This window comes from Rhamphochromis sp. 'chilingali' (genome assembly GCF_963969265.1).
Source record: "Rhamphochromis sp. 'chilingali' genome assembly, chromosome: 11".
NCBI classification, from domain to species: domain Eukaryota; kingdom Metazoa; phylum Chordata; class Actinopteri; order Cichliformes; family Cichlidae; genus Rhamphochromis; species Rhamphochromis sp. 'chilingali'.
In genome coordinates, this window is record NC_137938.1 from 20,060,640 (window position 1) to 20,085,491 (window position 24,852).

The 24,852-nt window shown below is 42.1% G+C and overlaps 1 protein-coding gene across 1 annotated transcript; it reads right to left on the reverse strand.

Annotated features, from left to right (window-relative positions):
- Positions 1 to 1,588: 1,588 nt before the first annotated feature.
- chn2 (chimerin 2) lies at positions 1,589 to 22,778 on the reverse strand. Its single transcript, XM_080896070.1, has 13 exons — positions 22,184 to 22,778; positions 15,306 to 15,344; positions 13,727 to 13,782; positions 12,051 to 12,082; positions 11,732 to 11,845; positions 11,310 to 11,580; positions 6,664 to 6,747; positions 5,628 to 5,712; positions 4,220 to 4,393; positions 3,953 to 4,030; positions 3,605 to 3,742; positions 3,405 to 3,510; positions 1,589 to 2,944 (listed from the first exon to the last, which is right to left on the reverse strand). The coding sequence occupies exons 1-13, from the start codon at positions 22,230 to 22,232 to the stop codon at positions 2,773 to 2,775; spliced, it is 1,398 nt and encodes a 465-aa protein (XP_080752196.1). The 5' UTR covers positions 22,233 to 22,778; the 3' UTR covers positions 1,589 to 2,772.
- Between the last annotated feature and the right edge of the window lie 2,074 nt (positions 22,779 to 24,852).

Genomic DNA, 24,852 nt, shown 5'->3' on the forward strand with positions numbered 1-24,852 from the left:
TGAAATACTCAGGCCAGGCCATCTAGCGCCAAACCACGCTGTGTAAGAAGTAACTTAAATCACTTTTCTTCCTCCTTCTGATGCTCAGTTTGAACTTCAGCAGGTCGTGTTGAACATGTTGAAATTCTACCATGTGACTGGCCAATTAGATGTTTGTGTTAATGAGTAGGTGAACCTGTGTAGAGGCCCGTGAGTATATGTCTGTATTTTCTTCTGTGTGTTTGTTCAGCAGTCAATAGAGGGCACTCTTGTCCTTCTTTTGTTTTCTTGAATGCTTGCAACTCTTTAATCTCTCCAAATAACAAAGCCAGCGTTCTCCCTGAGTTTCTATGTTGGCTGCCTAATTACCCAAATGAGAATGCAGCAGTACAGTCCCATATAGCACTGCTTACTGTCGAGAGAAAATCATCAGACAGTTGCAATGCAGTTTGAGCCACTTATAATGATTGATATAAATATTCCATGTGGTGAGGCTAAAATAATTTTATCTCTTCATATTTTTCCAGTTCATTTATATTTACTAAGCTTTCAATAACTATCATGTTATATTAGTGGCATCCACAGTACTGATTTTCTTTCAGCGCTGAGGCCTAAAATGTGTTTTAGTGTTTCTTCAATCCTAAGTATACAACAGCACTTATCAGTGTATATTTAATCATATATACACAAAATCCGGCTGTCATTAAGAAGCAGACAGTAAGTGCGGCCACTGTTACTAAACTAGTTAACTTGACAGTGTGGCCTGGATAGGATGGTGGGTATGGAGTATCACAGTATGGAACACGGCATTTGCAGGATATTTAAGCCATACAGGATGTTGAGCAGAAGTTTAGTTTAGGGATGATTCAGCAGGCTGGTAATATTAAGTTGCAATCTGTTATGCAGCAGAACAATGCTTCACAGATGAAAGAAGTCACTAATTATTGTCAGTGCTGTCATTTTGGCTTAGCATGGATCAAATCGGCATATATCTTGTCAGTAAATCTAAGCTTCAACGGCTCCAGAAGTTATCTGATGATACTGTGCAGAAAGCTTTCCAGGATGCATGAATAAAGCGCAAGTAATTTACGCCACAATTTTTTAGATGTTTATAACTAATCGCTTAATAATCTTACAAATAATGATCTAGATAAACTGTGATGGATTAACGATATATTTTTATAGCAATCATTTCCTGCTAAAATGTAGTTCCAGTTAAATAAAATGCTGCCATGAACCAGTGATATGCTCTGAAGCCAGAGAGAGAATTTAAGCAACCAAACAGGAAGTGAACACTGTGGTGCAACTATGTCCTTTCTCACAAAGAGAACGACTGTTTTTTCCCCCTCACTGCAGAAAAATTCCACCCTGCTGAACACACCTACAGGTAAAAGTGGATCAGTGGGAGGGTTATGTAGCAAGAATGAGGTTAAATGTTAAGACACTGTAGCGTTACTGGTTAACCGAGATTTTTTTTAAAAAGCTCTTCCAATCACTGCGCTTCAGGATATAAGCAATCATCACTAGCAACAGGGCTGGGCCTTCACTCTGCCTGAACCACTTCTACTGCAACTTACTGAAGTGCAGACTATCCCTATAAAACACTAAACTGCAGCAGCTCACCCCATTTCAAACTCAAGCTTTAAAACCTTTAATAAATCATCATCATTTCATAAATTACATTATCAACTGTCACAAAAATACAATTTGATAAAATGGATTTGTAGAAAGGATTCAATCGAACCAAGTGTGAAAGAAACACGCCCGGTACAGCTTTAGTATGACAGTTAAGCAAACTGCAACTCAAGCTGCACAGAGCAATGTTACTGGCAATAAAAAAAGAAGAAAAAAAACAGATCATTATTGAAAATATTCCAAATTACAGCATGAAATACTGAAACACTGCAACATGAGCAACCAGCATGTATACAGAGGAGCTCTGCTCATCTGTTGCAGTCTTCAATAGGACATGAATAAATGACCAGTGTTTAATCCACATGTGTATTCCTCACATAACACTGAATACAATGAAAGTCGAAATGGTGCACCCACGCACGTTTGCTTTTTCTGACAGTACTCTTCTTTCGAGGACCGTTTTTGCATCGACACAAACAAGTCCACAAACAACCGGCCCCGACAGAATATATTATTTGTGACAAAGAACAATGCAGAAACACAAAAATAAACATCTGTACAAAATAAATCTATACACACGTTGCAAAAAAGTGCTTTATGAGCGCCCAATTGTCTCATTTCTTATTATTTCTCTTTGTTTGTACACAGAGTCAAAATATCGATCATTGGATGATCTGATTTTATGTACAATGACAGGATCTGCATTGTTTTATCCCATTTTTAAACCAGCATTCTCGCAAACAGTACAACATATGCACACGTCATGTTAGAAACATTAACTTGGCTGATCTGTGAGGCTTAGTTTACACAGCTTTCACTGACTGACAATGTGCCCAGAGCAGATTTCACACAGCACTGTCATTATGACTGAGTCTACACCAGGTAGTGACAGTCTTCAAATTAAACAGAGGAGGGAACTGCACTGTAGGTAGTTAGAAACACAGGATCCTTTCCTAATATCTAAATGATGGTCTTGGCTGAGCGTAGAGACCCGAAACTTACAGTAACAAGACGATGTCAACACTAAAACCGACAAAGTGAAACTGTCATGCGACAATGAATTCAGACTCTTCACTAGAATTAAGGTGGCTTGAATTTCCTCTGATAGAATAAATAGTTGTCCTTCTCTTCTTTTGTAATGGGCGGATGCCTCGCTCCTTAGAATAATACATCTTCATGCTCTATTATAAGCTGCACCACTAGCTTCTGCTGCCTCATGTCATTCAGGGTTGTCAAGGCGTTCTGCTCCGGCGGCTGCATAAGAGTTGGACCGAAGACAATCCCCAGGTTTTCAGCATTCATTAAGTTGTACTTTTCAAACATTGTCACCCTGTAAAATAAGAAAAAAAAAATCAAGTTTGCACAGGGAACAGATTTATGAAGCATCCAGACGAGTGTTGTTTTGACATGTTTTTATTTTGAGCCATGTGTTCATTCAGTGTCTCCAGCCAGGGCACATGAACCTTGTGGGAGGAGGGGTTCCTGCAGTAGCTAGGAAGCTAGTGGACAGATTAGCTTGACGAAAAAAAAAGTCTGAATCTTAGGCAGACACTGTAGTTTTCAACAAATCTTTATAAACTTATGTAAATAGTGCATTTAATGGGGACTATTTTCAGTTGCAGGTTAATACACAGTTTGTTCTGTGGAGCATCTTTACAGGTATGTAGGATTGACTCAAAACAACCTACAGTGCCCATATTCATGGTTACGAAGAAACCCAGTGTCATCCAATCACAGCTTGTCTTTTTGTCAGTTTTGCAACAGCATAACTGATTAGTGGGCGAAGTTACCTCTTGAGGTGAGCCATCAGGTAGCGTAAGGTCTCATAGTGGGCCGGAGGGAGCTGCAGCAAACCTTCGTGAATGGCCTCCAGTCGGGATTCAGCATTTGGAAGTTCTGCATCACATTAGTAAAATGATTAGTATCAGAGCCCTGCAGAGAAGTACTAACACAGTAATGGTGCGGAATAGCAAAAGCAAAGCACTCATACTTGCAGCTTGAATAAATTTGGAGTACAAGTCAAATGTAATGACTGGAATGGGGAGGTCTCTAAAGTAAAGCTTCAAAGCACCAGCAATTATGTTAATGTCTGCATAGGCACTGGCACTGATGTCAGCCTTCTCGCCATCTGTTGACACAAAACAGAAAATATATGACTAAGATGCCGTTTTGTATTTGTTCAAAATACAAAATCATTGCTGTAGGTTTCCTTTGCCATTTCCAAAATAAAATACAGCACTGTATCACGCTCCTCTGCAGCTGAAACACTTTACTCAAAGGTTCGAACCTCTGAACTAAAACCCAGAGCATAGAGCAAAGGAATTCACTGTCAACAAACCTCGATCAAAAGCAAGCCTCACATCCTCAATGTGCTCAGAGAAGCCAGACACCCTGTAGAGACCTTCGGATTTCATACCTGCAAGAGAAAATTGGAAGGTTTGTGTCTGTTTCTTTGTCACAAAAACATAAAAATGAATCAAAGAAAATGCAGGCGTCTTTTGTACAAAAAGGGATCAATGGCATTTCTAAACATTACAAACGAGTAAAGGAATAGAAATAACTGTGTATTCTACTTTCCTTTACCAGTAATAAGTGATGGATCTACCTCTGAGTTCTATTTCTCGAATACACATGTCCACCACCATGGGCCGCGTTGCGTTGTGAGCTTTGACAAGTGTCGTGAGGTCACAGCTAAACACTTTCTTTATCCTGCGCAGGTCCGGCTGGCAGTCGCTGGGAACAAGCTTGGAGCACTGTTTGTGTACATTCAGCCCACAGTCTAGCAGAGCAAATGTGAGATAAAAAGAGAGAGAGAGAGAGAGAGACGATAACACAACCATCATCCCAGGCTTAAGACAGCAGTTTGAAAAGGTTTCCCAGAGTCAGTGATAAACTGCACTGTCAGACAGTGCAGCTGCTGTTAAGCTGTCTCGGTGTACTGCGCCAACGGTGGATATCAGCGGACAAGGCAGCACTGGCGGGGGGCTCTTGTTGTAGTTTCGGTCACGTGGATTGTGCTGGACAGCTGGCAAAAGCAGTGTGTGTAAAAAGTAATGCCTGCTTGTGTGGCAGCACAGCTTGAAATAAAGGTTTTTGAAGGAGTGGTACTCGTAGACCAGGCGGCGTGGGGGTGTGGGGGAGGTTGGGGGATGTTACTCTGAAATCGTTCATCACAAACTTGTTTGTAACCGCCCGAGCAGCGTTAACGCCGGTCGGCTGATTGGGGTCCTCGTTCTCAGTCAGTGTTGGAGGAGATAAGCAGAGAACTGAGGGACAGAGAGAGAGACAAAGAAGTCTCTCCTGCTTCCCATAGCACATGAGGTGTCTGATGATACCGCCGTTTGCCTCTGGCTTATCAGCATGGCAAATGTCTAAACAACAAACTCTCTGTTTAGGGAGAGAGCAACAGAGTCCACAAGAGCGCACATCAGCCCCAGGATTGCGTCTGTGCAAGAAAACAACCCCGTGGAGGCCCTGAAAACCTGCAGTTATGCTGCTATATTTGGACAACAGCGACACCGCGTTTGGCCTGTGTTTGACCCGAGTTTTATATGTCATAGGTTATCTGTAGCATTTACTGTTGACATAACCTACATTTGGATATAAATTCTATCAGCATGAATTAGTTTGGACAGTGGCAGTTATTAAGCAGCTACGGAGTGCTGTGGAATAACATTTATTAGAATTATTTGGTGGGAGTGGTACAAAATATTAGTGAGTGGAGTGCTCAGAAGGAGTGATAACAGTTAAAGCTGTGATTCTATAAAGATGTCTGTTCCTCACTGTGTTTAAATGTCTTTTGATGAGTCAGCAACAGGACGATGTCATCTTGTTTGCCACAGATGTAACAGGGAAAATACATAACACCACCACCACCACCACCACGCTAAATAACTGAAACATCCGTGAGAAGACGCAGATCTTATAATGCCTCGTGTAATCCGACTTACGGGACAGGATATTTTCAAACAGTCTACCACATGCAACATTTTATGTTGAAGTGCGTAGAGTACCTGAGCAGCGGACTCCCTGTGCAATGAGGCCCCACATGAAGTTAGCACAGTATTCGCACCAGTGCGGCCCTCGAAAGGTATGTACCTGGGAAGACACACACACACACACACACACACACACACACACACGCAAGTCAATGACCAGTTCACACAGGAGACCTCTCCACCTTTGATGCGCTGGATTACACTGTGATGCCAAGCCATACTGGATGGAACTCTGCACCAAATGAGCGCATTTGTAGTATACACGAGGCAGATTAAAGGATTTACTACAGCGTCTGGCATCTGTCCTGAGCAATTGGATACATGCGGGGGAGCACAGAGGCAAGCCTGAAAGTCAAAATAACAGATGTACGCCTATGGTAAGAACAAGGATAAGGTGGCAAATGGAGTTACACTGATGTGCACTTGAACACACCTTCATTGTTACTTTGAATAGGTAGGAGTGGATTAATGAGTGCAGAGGGCACATGGCAGGTGGTGAGTGGATAGTTTTTGTTCGGTTTTCAAAGACAAAGCAAACAAAAAGCTGGGGATCACTGTAGCTCACCTCTTAACTGAAACCCAAGACACCACTGCAAGAATTTTAAGGTGCCCAGAGGCAAGTATGTCCAAGTTCTCATTTGTGTATTAAGAGAGCCATAACTCTTGCACTTGCATGCAACTCTAACACTTTTTTTTTTTAGAAAATCAGAAGCTTAAAACAAAAACAGATCTAAGAGCTTTTAAATCAATGCTAATCAATGTGTTCTGTTGTTAATGGGTTGTGGTATCCATTAGTTCCCCTCAATGCATATGGGTGTCAGCTGCATGTGTTCTCATCAAAACAGCAACACACACACACTGTGGTCTGTGATCCAAACACATCTGCGGATCTGGAGATGCATCTCGCTAAAGAGTTGCTTAACCAAAGGAAAAACAAAAGTGAGCTACTACAAAATAAATGAATAGTCATTTAGGAGAAATGTTAACAATGTTGTCAGCAGCTGACACTTTGACTCATTTCATTCCTTGTGTCTAAGAAGAAATTGCTCACCTTGAAGTTGTGGATCTTTTCATAGGAGCACTGCTTCTCCGGCATATCTTTCAAGGCACTCCGTCGCACCAGAGGTGAAGAGATCTGAGGACAAGAGGCCAACAGTTTAATAGGCTTCCACAGGAGAGTCCCCTTGCTCCCCAGCTTGACTCCCAGAGCCAAAGCCAGCAGCTCCTGGCGCTTCCTCTCCTGTCTCTTAGCCTTGTGGGTAATCAGCTCGGCTGCTAAACCTATGTTTTCTTCAGCTTCCATGCTTGACTGATCGGGCTCCCAGAGACTCTCCAATTCCTCTGAGGGAAGGTGTGAAGGGGATCCGTGAGTGCTGTGCAGCAAACGCTGTCGGCAACTGTCCAAAGCAGAGGCAGCAGCTACACTCCACTCCCCTGTGACCCAGGAGGGCGACTGATGACAGCCAGCGCAGCCTCGACTCTGCATCTGATCTGAATCCAGTGGCAGCAGTAAGCAAGAGCAGCAGTGGGAAGAGGACTGGTAGTGGGCGGCCTGAGGGCAGGAGTGTGCCTTGCACAATGGTCCTCTTTCACACACCCAGAAAGAGGGAGAGAAAGAGAGAGGGAGGAAAAGGGAGAGAGCGAGAGATAGAGCAGGGTCCTAGATGGGCAGGGGCTAGAAGGTTGAGAGTGAGGGCAGCCGGGTGCTGTCAGGACCACTTCACACAGCTCAACAGCTCTCTAAAGCAGGATCAATAGTGCAGACGCCCTCTTTATAGCACTGAGCACACTCCCATTAGCACAGTGCCTTCCGGACACACTCCACTTCACTTAACTGCAGATAATACTTCACTGCCAGCAGCTCTCACTCAGCACTGGATCCTTTAAACAGGTCACTCGCCTGCTCAGAGACAGACCCAAGATTGTCAGCCTTGTCAGAGCTGAGGCTGTGTTGTCATAACTCAAACAGATCTTGACCTCTAGCTGTGTCTGTCAGCTGGTGGAATTCCCCACACAGCAATCCAAACTAGATCTTCCAGACACCCGGACTGCACTGCCCTGACTACTCCAGTCTGTGACAATCACTTGTGTCAGAAGACCAGCAGAGCTAGACCATTAACTGGTATTCACAGGGATTACTGTAATAATCCTTACACAGGGAATAATCCAGGAGTGCCCAAATCCTAGCAAAATCCCATAGGAAGCTCATTTGCAGGTCTGCAGCAGCGTCTTTTTTGCCGGCGGGGGGTTGTTGCCATGTTCATGCTGAATTTGTCCCCATTAGCTGTGCTCGTTATTAGCCAGTAAACAGCACCACGAGACTTGCTTCCAATTGTCACAATTTCTAAAACGAGGTATTGCACACAAACGACACATCACATGACATTCCGAATAAACATCAGCAAGACTTCATGTCCAGCAGCTTCCAGGTTACAAAACAGATCAGTCCATCTATTGGATGACATCATTAAAAAAGTGATTTATTAAGCTACTGCAAAGGTTGGAAAGCCCGTAGGCACTGGATTTGTGAGATAAAGAGCTGGTGCAAAAGCAGAGTGGCGAGGCAGAGAGCAAAAGACCCAAAGGGTAACTGCAAAACTGAGATAAAATGAAGGGGTAGGAAGCTAGGCTGACAGACAGAGAAGCACAAGGGAGGGGGAAGGCAGTGGACATGTTGTGTACCAGCTTGTTCCTTTATGTCTCTGATATCTGTTGGGTAAACTAGGCCTTAGCTGTAAGAGGGACAAGACAGGTGAAGAAATTTGTCACTGTGACAAGCATTCTTTCAAACCTACGCATACCATACGGTACAATTTAACTCTGCAGCTAAGTCTGTATAGACAGATGAGGAATAGACCACTCCGTGATATTTTAGCCGCGCAGAGGGGAGGAGAGGAGAGGCAGGGGAAGGGAGGGGGAGACAAGGGTTGTGCTCTTTGTCTGCAGGCAGATGGCTTCTTGTCTCTTAAAGAAGAGCTTGGAAGAAAGGACACAAAAGGTGGTCCCACAACAAGCTCTGCATTCTTTTCAGCAGTTTGGCTCTTTTATTCCCCTCAGGACTTTTGTGAGAATGCAGCTGAGTGAACTCAGTTATGATTAGAGTTGTAGGAAAACAGCACAGTGGACACTGGCACAGTGAGACAAAGGGGACTAAAACAAAACTGCTCTAACAAATGGAAAAATAGGCATACTGTGAAGGACACAGTATTGAAAGATACTGAAAATGGAGGAAACTGTCACTTTTGTCTGGGCTAGGACCACCGAACATGCATCTATCACACTCTGGAAAAGTACCACATAAAAATACTGTTTAAGTAGCGTTTTGACATTTTGCAACTAAAGAGACATAAATAGTTGTTTTTGCATTTTTTTTTATAGCAGAGCAAACAGGTAATTATCCTAAAACACAAACAAATAAACAAAAAAAAAACAAAAAACAAAAAAAACATGGCGAAACCTTTGAAAATCTTTCTTGGGCACGCACGCAGGGCAGCTTGTTGAGAGCGCCACTGAGATTAAACCAGTGTGGTGAGCATCAGGAGCAATGTGGCTTTAGAGAGGCTTTAGTCACTGAGTAAATTCCTGCACACGCAAAGAAACTCAGGAGAGTGATGGCTCACTCAAGTGCCCCCTTTCACCTTGTAAGAGGGTTTTAATTACACAAGCATTCACAGTTACGGTATTACATAGGTGTCAACCCGACACCGAGTAAACACGCGTGAATTTTGAGTGTACAGTGAAGCTTCTGTGGCTGTTAAAGGCCTCGGGGTGGAGCTGTGTAATTGGTAAACACAAAGTTTAAAAGCGACCACAGATTCAAGCCATCGGGTCAGGTCTCTGCTTCTCAGACGCGGAATATTTGAGCCGACAGAAGACAGTCTCTCTGTGAGAAGAGACTGGCAGGTGGTTTTCAAACGGTGCCTGACAAAGTCTGCCATTATCACAGCTGTCACCGGCTGAGATACTTGGCAGGAGGAATGCATAGTCAGTTTTTCAAAGACACACAGATAGCTGAAAATCTGACATTTAGCTAGAGACATGCTCCAGTTTTACTTGCCAAATGGGATGCTTATTACAGAATGCAGTCCACAGTCATTCAAACCTAAAAATCAGGCTGTGGATCGAACACACGAGGGACACTTTTCAATGAAGCGCTGCCTTTCATGCAGATGCAGACGTGTCTGCACATCTTAGAGGAGTTCTCGGTGTAGCCGTATCTGTCAAAGTTTATTTAAAACAGCAATAAGTCAATGGACTACTCGCTGACCAGCAGCCAATGCTTGCATTAATGCTCTCGCGTTACAGAAATCGAACTCAAGACTGATGATGTTAACACAGCAATGATGGTCCTCCTGACAGGCTGCCATCTGCCTGTTGCTGAGTGATGAACTAGAAGCTGACATTTTCAAGACAAAATATCCCAGAATAAATCAAAGCTGAGAGACACATTAACGATACAGCTCACGCGCTCACAGCAAAACAGCAAGAAATATAAAAATAGTAAATAAATGTAAACATTAAAGCTCGGCTGTGACTCTGGCTGCCATCACCTCTTAAAAAAGGCACAAGAACTAAGTTCAGATTGCCACCTAGTGGAAGGACACTTTTAAAAAACATGAAGAAGGCAGACATTCCTCATCCTGATTAAGAAATCATTTACAGACCTTAATCTGACATCAGCTTGCGAGTGCCAACGAATACAATGTGAAACCTGTCTCACCCAAGATCAACGTGTCTGATATGGATGGCAGGCCGAGCAAAGTCCCAGTCCCCTTGGTCATCATTACCTTTCAGTGAAGGCAATGAAGCATGGCAGCAGTGAACACACCCAGAGGCAGCAAGGATAATGTACGTCTCACTCACAGGACAAAGTGTCCTCTCAGGAATGCTCTCGTTCTACAGGAAATGTACTGGAAATGTTAAGTAGTATGGAACTGGATCAAAACCCCAGTATTTACCCAGTGCTGGTGATAAATACCAGCTACTGTAATCTGCAACTCGTTAAATCTTTGCAATAATGCTGGCTTGTTGTGGATGTTTTGAAAGATTATGGGCAGCCAAATAATTTGGATGAAAAAAATAAAAAGTGAAAACAAGTCTGTTTGTTATTTACTATACTTCTTTAGTATTTTATACCATTTGGATGCAGAATTGTGAACAATATAATGGAGAAGTTTTCTTTTGCACCGCTCCCTTCCTGTTGGAATATTACCCAAGCCAAGAGTCAATAATTAGCTTGCTTAGGTCAATCCACAGAAGCAAAATTCAAAGAAAATCTAATTACAGTTACCGCATGTACCACATCCACAAAATGCAAAAATCTGCAGCACAAAACAAAGAAATATTTGGCAGGACCACCCTCAGCACAAATTCCCCCAGTTAAACATTGTTTTTGAAGGTATTTTGTAGAGCTCAGTTCAGCTTTGGGGAACTTCTAAGAAGTTTCTGACTCTTCGTGTAATTCCAGATGTTTTGATTAAGGGATGCGGAGCTACACAGTTTGTTGTAGGATTTCTTATTCTTCTTGCCACTCAGATTCTTTCCGAGTCTGAATGCCCACAGTTTCTGAATGACTCAGAGACCCTGATAGTGTTTTAGGATCAGAATCTCACACATACACACTTCTATTTACTCTACATGGTATACACTTGTTACAAACTGGATGAGCGCAGTACAACATCCAGTCATAAAACCCACCTTTTCATCTCTCTGGAAGGTGACCCTGCGTGGTTCTGTGCGTCCACGGCTCAGTCTGTGCACCATTTTGTCCTTGAGCAGCGACGTGTAACCAAGATGCTCGTAGATGGGGTTAGTGGTCATTTTGGCGATGTACTCTGCTGCCTTGGTCTCGATGTAAAGAGTGATGAGGGCGTCCGTCACAAGGTCGTGGACCGACTCAAACCGCTTCTCCCCGACAAAGTGCTTCCCATCGTAAAACAATCGGTAGTTGAGGGTCTGGTGTCCAAACCTGGATGGAGAATGAGGATGTAGTCGGTAGATACGTTTTAGAGGTTGAGCGGGTGAGTAAAAGCGATCAAAGTGGAGACTCGGTGAGTGCTGGGATGCTGGTAGAGCCGACCTCTCAGGGATTCGGTGCTGCATATTGATGGATTTGTTACCTTAAGGCCAAGGTGCATGTCCCTGGCTGTCTTTGGCTCTCCCTGATGAGGTAAGCACCCTCTGTTCCCACCAGCAGCTCATCAGCATAATCTCGAGAGATCACGCCATGAAATCTATTTTTTTTTAAAAAACGTATATAAGTCCTGCAATGTGATTTCCTCCTCACTCATGAAGCTTTACATATTGAATGCTGATCAAAAGACAAACAAATAGATACATATCCACACCCACTTATAATCTACGACTGAAAACCATTCACTGTGCGTCGCGGGGGGAAAAACAACATAGAAATGATGAAAGAAATTCAGTTACACTCACTCTCTGCCATAGTATTTCGGTCTGCTCTCCATCTGTAAACCAGAAGAAGAAATATTGGCTGCAGCAATATAACATGAAAGCTCAATCAAATAGCTTTGCAAATTGTTCTTACAGCCTGTGTGAAAGATAAAAGGCCCAACACCACAGCACAGATTACCATCTGTACCCCCGTGTCTATTCACAGCTACCAAAGCCACAAATTCAGCTCACACACTGTGGAGATGAATTGGAGGCAAAGCACTAAAACAGCTGGTGATAGATGGCCAGCTGCAAAAATTTATATTAAGCCTGTTAGTGTCTATGTATTACAAGTCTACCAAGAGATATGGCTAAACCTATTTTTAATCTTGAATGTAAATATAACCACAGATATCGCTATAGTGATCGCCTGCAATAACACAAGAGGGGTTTTTTCATGTCATAGATTTGAGCTTTTATAGCACTGCCACGGTGAATCATGACTTCTTTTTTTCTTCCTCTTTCCTGGCCTTCTTTCTGTAATCTTTTATAGATAATAGCTATGACGACATTGGATTTGGTAATATGTCAAACATCATTTTGTAGTGAATTACTGGACAACTACTTATCTAGTAATAGCAGCCCACAGGCTTCTCTTAGCTCATCAAAGTGTGGCAAGACTCAAAATAGGATGAGACACGCATCATTTCTGGATGCTTATACAATAGAAAATTCACAGATCTTTCTGTGAGGGAAGTAAAAAGTAGAGCAACTTGCTCCATGAGCTTTCCTGACATAACTGAAGGGATCGAATCTGCAGTCTCCTTCGAAAGCGCCCCTGATCTTGAATTTCTCTTCTACACTTGTAACACATCTTGATGTTTCTTATAGGATAAAATGTGCAATTGTAGCTGCACTATAGGTGATGGCAGCACTTCAATCGGCCCTTTCATTCACGGGATTGAGAGAACAATCAAACCCTGTGCAAGCTAAAACGACATAGTAATTGATTTGGAAATATCATTAAATTTTGCCTTAAAAAGTCCCTGAAAAAAATGCTCCTAAACAAACTTTAAGGAAAGGAGCGTCACTTATTTAATTTTTATTTTGCAGTTTAAATGGTTACACTTTGGGTGCGGGAGGTTCAACAAGCAGCTCCCCGCAGGTTACCGAGTGGTCTGGCTCCCAGCTGCCAGACTCGATCACTTGTCAGCGAATGTGTTCCACGGGAAAAACCTGAGCGTGAAAACTGAGCAGTGGTGTACATGTAGCGTGGTAGACTGACTCATGAAGGGAAAGACACTCAGAAATAATAAATTCGAATTTGATGGTGTCGATAACTGTGTCAGTTAGCTCCAGCGCCTGACCATATGGTCGATTGTTATATCGGACATTTGGCAGCAATAAACAAACAATGAATACAATCACAGATGGGATTCATGCTTTGCTTGTATTCTGGCTTAGTTTCGCATCAGAACGTTTATTGTTGCTTCGCTGCTGCTGTGCGTTGGAAATTTTAAACCATACAAATGCAAGCCTACATGAATTATCTGAGCAATCAAGCAGTTTCAGAAATTTGGACTTTTTCTTAATTTAAATGCATTGAATTTGTTTATCATTTATCACTGAGGTAAGAATTGTTTTTCACATTTACAGTGACAAAAATATGATTATGATCCTTTCAGCATCTATGCAGTTGTTCACAAAGCTGCACATACCTCCTGAGGACATGTGATCCTCTTTGGTCTTGGGGCTTCCTGCTGTAGCTGGTACACTGTTAGAGAAACATGCATATTGATGAAGGCTCCATGTTTTCCACCAAATAGAAGCGTGGTTAATACACAGTTAAGAGGAAGGAAATAAAGTGTGCTGTGCAGCATTTACACAAAGGACAACAGCTATGAGTAAAGCCATATTTCCACTTAATAGGCTGCAGCCTGTGGAAGAAGCTTCTAACCGCTGCTCAGAGAGCAGAAGTAACAGGTACATAAGGAGCCATTAGCTTTTGTGTGCAGTGCTTAGCAGTGAGTGTTTTACAGGGCCATATATCTGAAATCCATTTGCGTGAATTAGGACCTGTTTACCTAATGTGCACTTATAACTCCATAGATTGCTTTCAACTTTGAAACACAAAGACACTTTTACACACGTGGTGCAAGTGCAAGCCTATTATTAGCGTTAGTAGTGAAACGGGGGAAAAAATGGAAATGAGAGATTTGTGGCAGGGATTTAATGAGCACAAACATCTCAGCCGCCTCCCAGAAATAGCACGTTCAATTAGCTGTTAAAAAAAAAGTGAGCAGCCAAAACAGAGAATCAGAATCAGTAGCTAACCATGATTTTTTATGAGTCTAGAAGTGCACTTTCCCTTTTACCAAAGCAAACTTCACAAAATCGCCAACAAACAAATGAAACAAACAAAAATGTTTCCTGTTTTAATGCTCTCAGTCCCATCGTTTGGCAGCCTTGTGTGTGGATGACGGCTCCACTCCAGTGTCCTCACTACTGGCAAGCAGTGCTAAAGAAAGTGCTGTGTGAGGCTGAGCTAAGTCTTCACCGCAGCAGATTCTCCAGGCAGGGGGAAGGCTCTCCTGACTGTGAAATTTCATGTTTTGTCAGGCTGACTTAAGCCAACCAGCAAGATCTGGACATCATCCATTCCCAAGACAGAGGGAATCCAAAAATACCTCAACATAGGACGAGAGGAGTCAGACGGGAGCAGCATTAATGTAAAATTACGCAGACTAGACATTTAATTACAGGGGAAGTTATTTTAAAAAGCTATAAATTGTAATTAGTTAAGCAAAATGTAGGACAGACATTTTCCCCAGCAGAGACGATTTCAGCTCAGCTTCAATCAGTGCGTTTACCTCTATTCTGACGAGCCAACCCGTTTCCTCCCACATGGTAAAAACACTGCATAATGAAGTGGGCGTTCTGAGGACCCCGTTTTAAATGAGGCTCTTTAGCAGGTAGAAAATCCTATTTTCCTAGCTGCTGGTAACCTATTTTACTCAGAGATCAGGAATTGGCTGCTTTGCATTTGCGCTTGTGTGAATGAATTCAGTGGGCGAGTGTGTTCTCAGTGTGTGCCTTTAAAGCGTGTGTGCGTGGCCTTTTGGAACCTGCAGTGCATCTAATTTTGTTATGCTAAACCAAACCTAATTCTTCAAAGGACAGAAAACATTTCTGTGTGAAATGTGGAGCAGGAAAAAAAAAAAAAAAGGTGAAGCACACCAAAGGCAAAGTTAGGTGAAAGCACTGCTAATCAGTGTATAAAGGGAATTAATTACTCACAATAAGACTTCCATATGGGTGGCTGATAATCCTCAGGGTCTGCAAAACACAAAAATACAAAAACAGGCTTTTGTCACAAACTCATGATTGTGTTAATAAACTCTCCTGTTTTCTCTCATTACAAAAACTCCACTTCTAGCTTTTTCCCAGTGGGATGAGTGTGCGCCCTTTACCACTGTTATGTCACTGTTGTTTATCTCTCCGCTATAATTATGCATATGGATTCATGCTGCGCAGCTGCCTCTTGAGACGCACCAGTGAATACAATTCTAATCAGCGTCTGCGCTTCAAGGACAGTCGGTACGGGCTGATGTCCGCTTGCTAAACATTGTGTCGGCACGCACCTGATCTATATTAACAACCACCAAGGTCCCCGACAGCACCCATCTGCCCTGCGGTGAGACTACAAACACGCCAATCAAAATTAGCAGAAGTAAATACAATTTGAATCTTGCTACACACAGCAAGACATCCCCGTGGGAAATGTGGTGGCTGAGATATGATTATGTGATTATGGAGCACGATGTTACATTAGCTCAGGAAACGTTTCAGAGAAGGTGGAGTAAGTTCTCTGCAGCAAGTCAGAGTTTACTCCTACTGAGAAAAGAAATGACTTGTAATACTCTGAGAAAACGTCACCGAATGAATTAAAATGTGGCCAAAGGTAAGTCATAAAAAATAAAAACACGTTGACACCCGTAATCATAAGAATGGCTAATATACATCGTCAGGTTTTCTTTTACTGTACAGCAAAAAGGGAAATCACACTACAGCACTGTAGGCGTTTCACTATAGTACTGTATATATTTTCAGTTTTCCTGATATAGTCCCCATAAACAGTTTGTTACATTAAAACTTAATACATTTGTGCAAAATCCATTTTTGGAGTGTTTGGTTTTGTTTTTTGCACAGCAACTTGTTACTTGTACACATCAGTTTCATGATGTAGAAACTGATATCCCTTTGTTGTTTTTGACTGTGTTTGCAGAGCAGTCTGGCAAGATCCCAAACAAATCAGCGCTCCTGGCGAGGACTTTTAGGTCGTGTCAAGCTTCAACCTTCAAACTCAAACGTTTGTTTGTTTGGTTTTTTTAATCGTGTTACAAGGTTGTAATTACAAAAACCTGAAGATTTTCACGATCTATTAAATTGCAGTCAGTTAAAACATGCTAATTTGACACCAGTTACAGCTAAAAATCTCATAAAAATTAGATTTTCTTCCCTTAGAAGAAACAATTAATTGCATGTTTGAAAATTACTGAATGCCTGGTATGCTCAGCATGCACACTGTGACACTGACTCAGTCATACAATATCAGTCCTGGTGGCCTATAGCTATCACATAGGCAGATTAGACTTCATGCCAAATGCAGAAAATAGCCAGCAATGTCACTCCCAGTGCCAGAGAGAGAGAGATTTACCCAACTGCGCCCAGATGATACATGTAAAGCATTCCTTTGTACTAATCAGCAAATCCGCACCACACCCCTCTGGCGAGGAAGGAAAGTAATAAAACACACCTCATATGGGGATGGGAATCAGATAATGAAAACCAGTGAGCACTTGCTGGATATGGCCACCGAGGTCCAGGCAGCTAAACTGAAAATCATTAGTCATATGAAGTGCATCTGTGTTAAAACTGTTCCACTAACATCTCTATGTTCCTCTTTGATTTTTTTTGTGTCTGACAGCACTTGAAGAGCAGACAGTCAGGGCGCTTCCTTCCTGCTGGCTTCTCTGCGAGCGGTGGCAGCATGAGTTTGACTGGAGGCTGGTTGCAGTATTTTCAAATAAAATAAAAAGCTCATCATTGCGGCACAGTCACTGTGCAAAGAGCTCTGTTTATTACAGGGCACAAACAAGACAGGTGCACACAATTAACAGCTGAATATGTAAATGACAAAAAGAAAAGGCAAACAAGCCCGACCCCGATAAATTTTGTTGCTGAAGCCCTTCACAGAGTGTCTGCCTTCCAACACTACCAAATAACCTTCGGGCTCCATTTGCTGATGCGCGGCTAAGCTGCCTTGGAAAATGTATTGTTCAACACTGACGCTTTGTCACTGTGTACTGCACTGGCAACAGCCTGAAAGATTTATTCCACTGCAGCTTATTTAAAGAATGTGATTTCATCTGGTGGGCTGCCAAATATTCTCTTTTCAATCTAATTCTTAATAATGACGAATGGCATTTCGGCCTGGAATTGAGCAGCAGCTTTGGCTACAAAAGAGGGAGCGCGTAAGTGCTGGTTCAGATGCAAACACTGGCAGACACTTGCCCAAATATACACATATGTGCAAATACCTACCCACCCACCCACCCCCACACACACACACACACACACACACACACACACCCAAAGAACATCAAAAAGAATTTCCAAGTGGCTCAGAGTTTGTGTGGCGTCTCTCTGACGATGATCAGGGAGAATTTTAAAATTCTGAAGCAGCCAGAGGGCTCTTCCCCCCCGAAGAAACAGCTATTAATTGCGTTGCCCTCCATTACTCACCAAGTCAGAAGCATTCAATAAAATAATTACCAGCGGGTGTTTGCTTCGATGACAAAGAGAATTTGCGATGAATAAAGATCAAGCTAAGAGTTTTATCCCCCGAGATACCGTCCGCTCTACTGTCTGTGCAAAATGCAAAAGAAATATTCCGCTTCAGCGCCTAAAACAATGACTTGTGTTGATGTACACTGAATGCATGGCTGACAACAGCAACTTTGGAGTATTTTAAGACAGGATTTCTGTGCACAATCCTCACTGCTGTTGTCAACAGTGAAGGTGACACAGAAACTACAATTACAAGGAGAAATGAGACCAATACCTGACCATCTGATGGGATGTTTCCCAACATGCAATGCAATGCTGCATATCTGGGGGCGTATCTGCAGAGGTAATATGGAGCCAGTAATTTCACTGGAAACTGGGACCCACTGTCACTGTATCGTACGTGCAGATGTCTTTAAATCTGATTTGTGCAGTCCTTTTTACAGCTTATAGTCAGCTCCCAAAATTTGTGGGACACCACTACGGTGGATTTTAAATCAAGCAATTGATATGTGACTGAAGTGCAGACTTTCAGTTTTAATTCAAGGATTTCTTTCCTTCATTAACTGTTTAAGAATTACAGTCATTTTTTTAATCCACAGTCCCCCATTTTTCAGAGGCTCAACTGAAACTGGACAAATTAAAACAATTTTGAATATAAGGATTATTTTAATCACTTGAATGAAAATCCTTTGCAGTCATTGATTGCCTAAAGTCTGGAACCAATAGACATCACCAAATGCTATCGTTCCTCCCTTGAGATGCTCCACCAGGCCTTTACTGCATCATCTTCAGTTGTTGCTTGTTTGTGGGTCTTTCTACTTTCAGATTTGTCTTCAGCGATTGAAATGCATGCTCTATCGGGTTGAGATCAGGTGATCGACTAGGTCATTGAAGAATATCCCATTTCTCTACCATAAGAAACTCTACTGCTTTTACACTATGCTTTGGGTCATTATTCATTTGCACTGTGAAGATCTGTCAGTTTTGCAGTATTTGTCTGAATCTGAGCAGAGAGTACAGCCCTGTATGCTTCATAATTAATCCTGCTGCTTCTGTTAGCAGTCATATCATCAATAAACACTAGTGACCCACTTCCACTGGCAGCCATACATGCCCATAACCATAACACTCCCTTTGCCATGTTTGACAGATGATGTGGTATAGTTTGGATCATGAGCCGTTTCTTTCCTTCATATCTTTTTATTACCATCATTGTGCTAAAAATTCAGCTTTGTTCTGTTTATCTAAAGATTTTTTTGTATTGTTTGGGCTCTGTTAGGTGTTTTCTGGCCTCTGAAAATCAGGCACTGTGTATAAAAACGTCCGTAATTCCAAAATAGTTATTCACCGGACTTCAATCACATGCTGATTGTACAGACTAGAAAAATTGTGGGGATTTTTAAGCAAATTATGGACCAACAGTACACGACTGCTTTTAGTTTATTTTTTTTAAACCTTTCAAGGTCTTGTTCTGGCAGGAGGAGTCCTTAATTTCAAGTCCTTTGAATATCTTCTACAGTTTCAAATACCATCTGATTTTTCCTCATTTTAACCATCTAAAGATGAAGAGAACAGAAATTCTTATTTCTGTTCTTCGTGAAGACTGTAAAGATGCTTATGTATGATCAGAAAAGGCCGTTTCATAAACATAACAAAAGGTGACTGTGAAAAATAATTTTACTGTTGACCACTTGTGGGGAAAAAAAAAAAAAAAAAAAAACACTTTGAAGTTTTAGTTACAGGTTTGAGATTTATCCACACGCATAAGGAGGATTAAGAAACGACACATTCTGGAGAAGATCTCCAAGTGTGCGTACCTCACAAAAATACTTGCACACACAAGCATGTCAGTGGGATACATCAGAGCTGCAGCAGGGAGACCATCTGTGTGTTACAGTGATCCAAAACAAGTATCTCAACACAGTCTTAGCTGACCAAATAACATGTGACAGGTAGGAGAGTGTCTCTCTCTCTGTGGAGTGTGTTTGTGTGCTGCTGGCATAGACACCCTTAGGGAAAGCTGGCTGTTAAAAAGAAGTGTAGGCGAGTTTAAACAAGGAAAAATATCATTTGGTAACCTGATTTTGACATTTCTTTGAGTCTGCTGTGGAGAATGTGAATGCAAACATGCAAGTAAAACATGACACAAATCTAGTCCTGAAAGATTAACAAATAAATGAGGAAAAATAAAGAAGTAACAGAAATATGTTGAGATATGTTGTAAGAAATGTGTAGGATCGCACTTAACAGTCAGCCTGTCTGTAATGCATGGCGACATGTCTGCCTCCCTGACCAACTTTATCATTTAAGGCTGGATCTAAAGACATACTTTCATGCTGTAGCCCTCACAAAACATTTTCAAAGCTTCATTTCCTGAAGCCGTCTGCCAAATGGTGTGCTGCTGGTACAGTTACATGCTTCCATGCCTAACCACGCCAAGAATGTGTAGGAATCTCCCCGATTTAGACAGAAAGCCAGAGGATATGTTTCCAGGGAAAGGATGAGATTGCAACATTTATGTTGCAATCTTATGGCAATCATTTTGGTTGTCTATTGCTATAATCAACTTCAAAGAATAGAGGCTATAGCTATTATCTTCCAGCTGTATATTAAACATTCAGTTCAAAAATGTCTACAACATGCTTTTTGGTGATTTGCATACAATCTAATACCCCATTGTATTGGGTTTTGTAGATATTTTGCAGAAAGTAAAGAAACAAATCAACCCAGTTACCTCTTTTTGTTACTTGAAAATAAAAGAAAATTGCCATCAGTTACAATTCGATTGTGCAGATTTACAAATATGATGGATTTAGCCAAATATACCAAAGCACTTTGTTTGCAGCAAGAACAGAAGACCTAATATGGAGCTGGAATTTCACAGAGATTCATGTTTCAGTCATATGCCTCATAGACAAGATTATTCAAATGTTGCATCTGGCTGCCAAAGAGCTCTGCACGAAAATAATAATACCCTTGCGACAACCACTCCATCCCTGGCAACAGTGCAGCTTGTAACCTCTGATAATTATATTGAGAGCCCAACAGTAATGACAACCCTCCAATGCCACAGAAAGAAGAGACTTTCCTCTTAAAGCAGCAGCGGTCAAACAATAAATCCACTTCTTTCTGAAACGCACACATGAGATAATGCTTTGTGAAGCCTGTGGTCACCCTGGGCTATATCAGCTTGACTGTCTGTCCCTCCCACTGGGCAGTACCTTGGGAAATGTGACGCTGGTGTGTGGTCAGGATGCAGAGACAGTGAGAAAGTAAAACAAACACTTTATGGAATGTCCTCGTCCTGCCATAAATTAAATGAAAATCCACCAAAGCAATGCTGAATTTGACTTTTGCTGCAGCTTTTTTTCCCCTCTTTTTTGCACATTTTCTTGATGTGATTTTATAGTCCAAACATAAACCACGCGTGCGGAGGCTCAGCGTTACAAACAGCCTCATCCCTCTGTCACACACGCTCGCCCCTGGTTGTTTGGTGGGGCTTCCACATCAAGCAGTGCTGCGATAGTGGAGGTTGTACTTTATACTCTGGCAAATACGAGCTACTCCTTATCAACACACAAGGGACTATGCGCAGAGAAAGCATTCTGCTGCTCCCACTGCATTTTCAGGGTTTATTTGAACAGCTGCTGACAAACATTCTGCTTTTCCTTCTGTGAAAAGCAAAGCACACAAAAATGACAAATAATATGCGCTAATCACTGAGCTATACCATTGTTTATGCAAAGGGGATTTGGCTGGAGTTTTCTGCAAACTGAAGCAGTCTGAGATGTATTATAATCACTCAACTGGGCATATTAGATTAAAAAAAATATCAGAAAACACCTCAGCCTGGTTGATGTTGCATTTTTGGAAAATGGTAGACAAAGGAGGCCAAAGATAATCACAGAAGACAGCCAAGTGGAAAGTCAATAGTGGAATTGTGGAAATGATTGGCAACGTTAAGGACAACATCCAAAACCAAGCGTCACACTGACTGCATCTCACGACCTTATAATCCTTGTGCACATGAAGGGCTTTCCTTTTACCCCAGTACCTCCACAGCTGCATCCACTTAGAGGGTTTTTTTTTCTATATTATCACAGCTGCCACCTCGAGAAAGTTTAATGAAAGGAATCTGTGAGACAGATTAATAGAGATTAAGATAATGCGTGGGTTGTATACAAGCCAACGGGAGAGAAAAGTTTGATTCAAGCCAAACGAAAGCATTAGAAACTTCTCAAGAGGAAATGCAATCCTATTATTATTTCTATTATTTAGTGCAAAGCTTCTGTGTCTGTTCGTTTGGGGAGAATTTGAACTCTTACCAGAGGATAAAGATGAACCTGAGAGGCTTGAGTTGCTGGATGCTGCCATCCCAATCACTTTCACGACTCGGTTAGTCCTGTTTGGCCAAGGTGGGCTCACAGCAGCTCGTCCCTGGCGGTGCCTCCATTTCCCTCACGCCCCAGTGTGCTTCACCTTTGACGCCTGACTGGTGATCATTTCATGTCTTGTTTGATCCCGACCCCACCAACACCACCCCTGTCCGTCCGTTTGAATCTGCTGATCCTTTCCTTCGCCTCGCTGCGCGCCTCGGCGAGGAGTTCACGCTGCCGCATACACCGTGGGTGCCGTGGATTCAAAAATAAATGAGAAAGATGAAAAAGACTACAGGAACGTGCTCCGTGGGTCGGTTTCGTCAAAACGTTTCCTCCCCACAATGGACCGAACCTGTAGGTACAAAGTGTCGTGCCATGCAGAGCCCAGCCACGGCGTCCATGTGCCACTTTAAGGATCGCAATAAACACACCACACCGCAGCCTAGACGCGCCTTCTTAAAGTGAAAGTTTTGTGGAGCAAGGTTTTCCAGATGTAAGCAGTCCTGACAGGCAAAAACAAGCCCAAAACAGCAGAGCTCAGCTCCGCTTGCGGAATGTCAAACAGACGGAACTTTCTTCCTCAAACCACACTCGTTTGATTCATGAAAAGGCACAAATGGGCAAATTGTATTATTCCAGAGCTGGCAGTTCTTATTTTCATTTTTGATGAAACAGCTGTGGCGAGCCCGGTGTCTGTGCGCCATCTGGTGGTGCAAAAATATATATCGCTCGAAGAAATGAACGTTTTTATCAGTTAAAAAAAGAGCGATGGAGAAAACGATCAACTGGCTTACATTTTGTATTATTTTGACAGCTTCTGCACATCCACCAGTTACATGCTCACGACTTCACCCTGACCTCTGCCCAACAGCAGGGTGTGTGCAGTGTGGCTGCACCTGCAGACAGAATTGTGTACTATAAGCAAAACAGTCAATAAAAACACACCGGAAATTGATAGAAAAGCAGATTGTTAATGACGTTACAACCGCCTCAGAAAAAATCTCACCATCAGCTCTTTCCAAAAACCTTTTGCAAGCAGCTCCTTGTACCGTCTTTTTTTCACTGCATCGGAGGCAGAAGGATCAGTCATTCACACACACAGACACACACACACACAAGAGATTTCCATCATTGTTTCAGAGTTGTGTGTTTGAATACTTGTCCTTGGCACGATACATGCCAGGCTCACTGTCACGTGCCATTGCTTGAACAACAGAGAGCAGCCATCAATGATTTTATTAATAATAGTTTTCCCCTTCATAGTGGAAACAGGACAATAATAACACAACCATCAATCAGTGTTAAAGAATGAGTGATTTTGTTTACAGGTTATTGACACACTGATTGTATCATCTAGAATAGCCGACTGATGCTCACACGCCGACGAGTTTAAGCACCATATTCAAATCTTTTAGCTCTGGTTTGGTCTCCTCCACAGAAATGATCGCCAAGTAAGTGAGTCTCAATTCAGCAAAAGGCAAAATATCACTATATTTAAAACAATGCTCAGTCCCTCAGCTGTGGAATAGGTGAGAACCGTTTGAGATCTGATGGACAGCTGTCTCAACCTATCACATCAGCCCTGGTGCCTGCCACTTTCACTTTACATCAGCTCCAAGCACTTTCCAGATGTCAGTGAGAAACAAACCCAAAGGATTCCTGTTTCATGATACCAAATAATATAGAGTGCAAGCTATTTGTTGATGCTTTAAAGCAGATAAACTAAAAATGTTCTGAAGAACAGAGTTATTACTCCTATTTTAAATGTTGCCCAAGTTTGCAGTACTGTTAGGCTCATTCAAAGATTTATTACTTGCATCTGTGTTCACCAGAAACACCAGATAATTAGTTTCCACTTCACCTTTTTCCAGCTGGCCAGTGCATTGCTATTTTTCTATGTGAAGGTTAAAACACCTCCTTGGCAAAGGCTAAATATACAGTGCTCAAAAAAATTAAGTATATTATATATTACAGCATAAAATAAATTTTAGGTATACAACTAACTTAGTAAACATAAACCATTATTTCATCTGCTCTTATCCAAGTAAAAGTGACAGCAGATATCCTGGAGAGTGCCCGGTTTTTCTTTTTGTCAGTGTCCTTGTCAGCATGAAATGTTGCCTGCAGCACATTCAGGTTGCACGGGTAGCCCAGCGCCTCCAGGATGACACATCCATATGTGCCATCACCAGAAGGTTTGCTGTGTCTCTCAGCGCAGTCTCGACAGTCCTGAGGAGAAACCAGGACACGAGCTGTTACACGAGTGCTGTACAGAACCATCAGCTTCAACAGCAGGACTGTTAACTGCTCCTTTGTTTGAGGAGGACCAGGAGGAGATCTGCCAGAGCTTGACAGGAAAAAAAATCAGGAGGGATTGGGACACTACCTGCAAAACCATTCCCTTTCTGGGAGTTGTTGCTTCTCCAGTGCAGCTGTTGTCACTTAACCACAGTGGTTTATGCTATGTGTACTGGACAGAGTAAAATCCCTGAAGTTTTACTGACTTTGTGTTATTGGATCTACTCTGTAGTCACTTAAAGAACTAATTACATTTTATTTTGAGCAGTGGATAAAGTATTACCAAAACAGCTACTGAAAACTGTCTTACTTTGAAA